Genomic DNA, 6,407 nt, shown 5'->3' with positions numbered 1-6,407 from the left:
ATGTTGCTGGTTCTTCCCAGGGGGCTCCGGGCCCAGATCCAGATGGGGATGCTGCTGCTGGCCCTCAGTCCTCACACCAGCCCCGCCTCCGGAGGTAAGACCACCCAACACTTCCACAGCTGTCCCAGGTACTCACCCTGTCGGTCAGAACTAGAAATTAACTAGATACTAGATGACTGTAGGGAGTCATTATTTAGATCCTGTTTCAATCTAATGTAGTGTAATCTTTACAGTAAATGTCAGTAGTAAACCAGTTCTTTATGAGGAAATGAAAATCATCTGCATTTCCTCATAAAGAACTGGTTCACTACTGGGTCACAGAGGAAGTGAAAAACACAGTGAGGATGTTGATTTCCTGTGTCTGTTTGATCATTCCTGGTGGGTACGCCAGGGGAAACACCTTATCTTGGTGTGACTGAAGCGTTGGTCCTATTTAACTGTTTACTCGACGATGCAACGTTCTGTGTTCTACTGCAAATAAAGACAGATTGTGCCCCTTATAATTATTATAGTTATAATTCAGACCCTCGTAATTAGAAACAGAGCATCATTCAAACACTCTGGAGGTCTGTGTATACGTATTGAGACCAGTATCCATCTTTAATCCCTTAGCTTTCAAATACAGACGAACTTTCTCAAACTCCCGGTCGGTGGTTTCGTCTGGGTGAAACAGGAAACCGTGGTTTCTCACGGCCCGTTGAGATTTCTAGAAACGTCCAGCTCAGATGTGACTGTACACGTGCGTGTCACCGCCTTCTTCCTCTTTTTTGCCAGAAACGGAAGTGTCACAAATGTACTTAAAAAAAATATTTAAGAATCAAAAAGAGGAACTTTGGGACAAAATGGACTGAAGCTTAGATCCCCAGTTATAAATGGCAGTGCAGTCAGTCTCAGAGCTGCTTGGTCTTCACAGGGCATGTAGCCTACCATGCCTCTACACGCAGCAGATGTTGGATGTTGTTGGGGTTTAATTAAATCTGACCTACAACTGCCTCATCTCGCCAGACAGACAGTGGGAAGTCGGGGCACAGCAGGGACGATCAATGTGATGGATTGGGACGCCTCGGTGCCCCACGTCTGTGTTTGACCAACGCCACCCCCCCCCCCCCGCCTCCTCCCCCCTTTCCCCCACCGACCCCGCCATCCCACCGACCCCGCCGTCCTGCCTCGCTTTCTCATCATCATCATCATCAACATCATCATCATCACCACCTCCACTCCCCCTCCTAACCCTCCTTATATCAACCGTCAAATGCAACGGTTAAATACAATTATTATAAGTCGCTTTGGATCAAAGTGTCCAATGACTGGAATGTAATATAATGTAACGTCACCTCCTGCTCCACGTCCACCTCCCCCAGGCGTCTGGAGGCCCGAGGCCCAGGAGGGTGGCGGCGGCGACGGCGATGGCGACACCCTCAGCCACTCCCTGTCCCTGTCGCGGCGCCTGGAGGCCCTGCTGGCCGGGGGGAACGGCAGCGACGTCACGCTGCGCGTGGAGACGCCGGGCGCCGACCAGGTCAAGGTGATCCAGGCCCACGCCCTGGTGCTGTCGCTGCAGAGCGCCGTCTTCCAGGGCCTGCTGCTCGGACGCAACGGCTCCACGCTGGCCCTGACCGAGAGTGCTGCCGCCGCCGCCGTCTTTGACCAGTTCATTAGGTAGGAGGCCTAGGTAGCCGCCTGACGCTGAACTTGCCGTTTCGTTTCACTTCATTATTCAGTCTGAACGTCCCGTCGCAGCCGTTTATCTTGAGATGGGCGCGGTCGAAGGAGTCCTCAGCGATTAGTTCATCGCCGAACCAATCGCACCGCGCAGTTTTATCCGTCATTCCGCATTCAGAGGATGCTGATTGGCCGGGTTGGAATTACAACCGAGAAATCTCTCCGGACGAGAGCCTTTCCAGACCCCTGAATCGCATTTCGAAAATGAAAGTGGCAGTGTGATTCAGGGGCTGGAGCCGGGCTAAGGCCAAGGAGGATGGCTTCAGGGGAGAACCAGGGGGTTTTCAAAACGCCTGCAATCCAAAGAATTGTAACAGAAACAATATGTGCTCTTTGTCACTCACATGTCAGAGTCTCCCTATGGATTCAATAGAATACATTCCTCAATCTGGTTTCAGTGAGTTAGTGTGCCCTCTAGTGGTATTGAAAGTGTAACTGCAGTCCAGGCCTAAAAACCAGACAGCGAGGGTACACAGATGATGCCTGTTCTCTGGTTGTTTAACAGGCCTCACAGATGGAGAAACCAGTTAGCGTGAAACTCGATGACTACCATACTGAGCAGGGTATTGATCATAACTTTAATGTGTCTGCACACCGCCCCAACCAACGCTAACCAACTCCCAACACCCAACATTCTAAAGTTGGCAGTTGTTAGAATGTTGGATTCGGCATGTTCACCAACAAAAAATCCATCCAATCGACACTAACAGTCACCAACAAACATGGCACACCAATCCAACGTTGGTGTTGGTTGGCGTTGGTTGTGGCACCTTGAGGCTCCCTACTCTCAGTAGCCTACAGTTGGTATAGTAGCAGAAAGACTCTTGACTGTATATTGGGAACATCCTCTAGGCTGCTGCCAGAAGCAGCTTTACCCTGCTGAACTTTTTGTTTGGCGTATAAGTTTCCGTCTGGAGATTCTCAAAATTTGAGTTGCGTTTTAAACTAAAATCAACATCGTAAATGTGGTGAGGACTGACATATCTGGAAGAAACCCAGAACATAATTTACTTAAATGAAACTCAAAATGTATGGTGAATGATCAAAGACCATGCGTGTGTGCGTGTGTCCGTGTGTCCGTGTGTGTGTGTGTGTGTGGATGTAAAAAAAAAGGAACCACAATTTTCACATTACATAAACAATATGCCATGCCCTTTTTTCCTCATACTGCTGCATTCTCTCCCACGATCTGTTTTAACCGGTTTCCTGGGCTCCTCCCTCCCCCCCCCCCCCCCGTCCAGGTATCTGTACTGCGGGGAGATCTCCCTGCGTCTGGACCAAGCCACGCCTCTCCACCGGCTCGCCACCAAGTACCAGGTGCTGGCGCTCAGGGAAGGCATGGCCCAGTACATGACCCAGAATCTCGCCCCGGGCCACGCGGTGGCCTGGTACCGGTACGCCGTGGAGGCCGGTGACAGCGCCCTGAGGGACGTCTGCCTGCGGTACCTGTCCTGGAACCTGTCGGCGGCGCTGCGGAGCGCGGAGTGGCGCCCGGCGGATGGCGGGCGGCTGCTGGCAGCCCTGCTGGCGCGCTCCGACCTGGTCCTGAACAGCGAGACGGAGCTCCTGGCCGCGCTGGAGGCCTGGGTCGACCGGGACCGGCCCGACGGGCTGACGGCGGAGAACGCGCTGAGGGCAATCCGCTACGCCATGGTGCCCCCCCGAGAGCTGTTCAGCCTGGAGGCCCGGTCCGCCACCCTGGCACGGTACCGGGAGTCGGTGCGCGACTTGTTCTACATGTCGTACCAGTTCCACTCGGCCTCACCCATGCACATGGCCAAGTACTTCGACGTGAACTGCAGCCTGTTCGTGCCCCGGAACTACCTGTCGGCGGCGTGGGGCGCCCCCTGGGTCATCAGCCAGCCGGCGCGCGACGACCGCAGTACCAGCTTCCAGACGCAGCTGGGCCCCAGCGGGCACGACGCCGGCAAGCGCGTGACCTGGAACGCCCTGTTCTCGCCGCGCTGGCGGCCCCTCGGCGGGACGGAGGCGGCGGCGGGCGGTGGCGGCGGCGGCGGGGAGCGCCCGCGCCTCATCGTGACGCCCGCCACGTCCAGTGCCGAGTTCGCCGGCGTGAGCTTCCAGAAGACGGTGCTGGTGATGGCCAGGCAGCGGGGGACGGGGGCGCTGGAGGTCCGACACGTCTACGACTTCTACCAGAGCACCGAGGAGACCGGAAACTTCCTGGCGGAGGCCGACCTGCAGCGCCGGACGTCGGACTACCTCGTCGACGGCTCCCTCCACCTCCACATCCTGGTCAAGCCTCTCTACCACACCCTCATCACCACCAAGAACTGATCCCCTCCTCTCCTCCGCCCTCTCTGTTCACGCAGTGGCATCACCGGCATGCACACACTACCCTCTCCAAGGCAGGTCGCACTGTCATATCACATACGAGGGGATGTCAAACTGGAACCATCTCCAGGGGGAGGTGGGGGGAGGGGATTTGGGCATTACAGCAGCACGAAAGGACAGATAAGGTACAGAATAGCTCAAGAATCAAATATACGTAATAAATAGTGCATACAATACAATTGCATATAATACAACAATAAGTAAATAAAAAGTAGCCAATGTAAAGTGTACAATGAAAAATAAAGTAAACTTGCTCAATGTCCCAGTTCCAGTCGTAACCTGCCCATAACCCAATATCATGTCTGTGCATGAATAGTCCCTTGCGTTTCATTTATGAAATAATTTGATATTCTCAATATGCTAGAACTGACAGTATGATGTGTGAAGGCCTCTGCCTCAACTCTACTGGATTTCAGCTGGCACACATTTTGGTGGTGCTGGGTCTCCAAGGTCATGCACAGAGGTCATGAGGTCATGCACAGAGGTCATGAGAAACAGGGAGCAGACAGCAGGACAGCTGCTTATTAGAAGCACCTTGCACAGCACTGTATGGATTTATTTAAGATCAAGACGTTTTTGATGCTTAGGTCTTTGTGAGGATGCGCCTTCCCATTGTGTTTTGTTGGTGGTGCTAAACCAAAAACATAGGCTATAGTTCCAAAGTTGACCACCCAAAGGGGAGATAGATAGCACACACACAAAAATTCAGGATACCAGTGACTTTTCTCTATTTCACCTTTTTATTTTGGACATGTGCGAAACAAACACGCTAACGTTTCGGCCTTGTGGCCTTCATCAGAGCATGTTTTTGATGCTTAATTTGAATTGAATTGAAACCCTTATTTAGACTGGGAAGACAGTTGATAGTGAGCTCTCTTTTTCAATGCCGCCCTGATTACAATAATAACACATACAGAAAAGGGACATGATACAACAGAAGAACATGAAATCACAGAAAGAGGTCTCAAGATCCCAAAATAAAAACAACACCATGAGAATGTGTGCGAGTTAATGTTCTAAAACCTGCTTATGGACCGGCGTTCTCAAAGGCGTCATCACACAGGAGAGAACTGGAGCTTCAGGATCAGCTTCAGAGAAAATTTGATTCGGTGCACAGATGACTCAGCGGCATTTGACAGCATAGCATCTTGTTCAGAGTGAAGAACATCTGTCACTAAATAACCTGTGCACCAAAGAAAGGTGGGCTCTTCTTTAAAAAGAAAAAGAAAAAATAAATAAAATAGATGATCCATGAACTTCATTCTCCTATTTGATGTTTTTTATGTAAGTGTTGCTTCTAAAATGTTATATTTTGAATTCTAATTTCCTTGATGCTATTACAGCCTAAACATTTAAATGGGTCACTATACTTACATGTACAATAGCTACAGTCTATACTCTCACAACCTCAGATAGATAACCCTGTAGCCAAAGTCATAGTTTCAGGTACACTACTGTAGTCATTCCTGTAGTGTAGTAGGCCTATACAAAGTATTGGCAGAATATACATGTATGTAGAGCTGTGTAATTGAATGCATTTAGTAGGCCTACTGTACATTTTGGCAGTGAATAGCACTTTTTGTTGTTTGTTGAGGTTAGATTCAATGTACTGTAGCCTATGTTAGTTTCATCATCCTCACCTGATAATCGAACTTTATTTAAAAGAGAAGGTTGAAGATGAGACCCTTCATGGAACTCCTCTGCTTTGTACCTTTTTGCTTTGGTAGCATCAGAGTTTATACCCCTTTGTCCTTCATTTGTTAACCATATTACAATAAAAATGACAACTTTGTGCTATTATTGGTTTGCTTTATGGCAATTGTTTGATGGACATATTGAAGCACTATGGGGATGCCTTAAGTGTTTTAGAATAAATTATGTATAGATTCTTAGGAATTAATTAATAATTATAGCCTACATGGTCGGGGTTAATGCACATGTCACATTTATAGCCTTTGCATTCACTCCACCATATAATTATTATTTATTATTATTTACAATGTGTCCTTGGGCCTGTCTATGCATGTTACACGCGGAGGTAAAAAGGTGCACCACAAAGACTACGAGTCCCATCATCCTTTGCGTCCCAAGCAGGAAAAACGTTCGCTCGCAGGGGCTCGCACTGATCCAAGTTAGGAGCTTTCAGCTGCCAGCCTTGGCCCATCATGTAAGTGCCGCTGAGAATTCTTTGCAGTGCAATTGCAAAATTGCCCGTTTCTAGACAGCCCTGCAGGGCGTGCAATTCTAATATTGCTCTTTGGGTGGATACACGCGGTCCAGACGCTGAAAGGCTCCAGGTGCATGAGGATCGAGGCTTGTATTTTGCATCT

General features: G+C 49.8%; 1 protein-coding gene across 1 annotated transcript; it reads left to right on the top strand.

Moving 5' to 3' along the window:
- btbd17a (BTB (POZ) domain containing 17a) lies at window positions 1-4,020 on the top strand (the record flags this gene model as incomplete). Its single annotated transcript, XM_084456118.1, has 3 exons — window positions 1-94; window positions 1,362-1,659; window positions 2,964-4,020. The coding sequence occupies 3 exons, from the start codon at window positions 1-3 to the stop codon at window positions 4,018-4,020; spliced, it is 1,449 nt and encodes a 482-aa protein (XP_084312244.1).
- Between the last annotated feature and the right edge of the window lie 2,387 nt (window positions 4,021-6,407).

The sequence above is a fragment of the Borostomias antarcticus genome (genome assembly GCF_949987555.1).
Source record: "Borostomias antarcticus genome assembly, chromosome: 22".
Classification (NCBI taxonomy): Eukaryota; Metazoa; Chordata; class Actinopteri; order Stomiiformes; family Stomiidae; genus Borostomias; species Borostomias antarcticus.
This window is presented reverse-complemented; position numbering and strand designations above follow the sequence as displayed.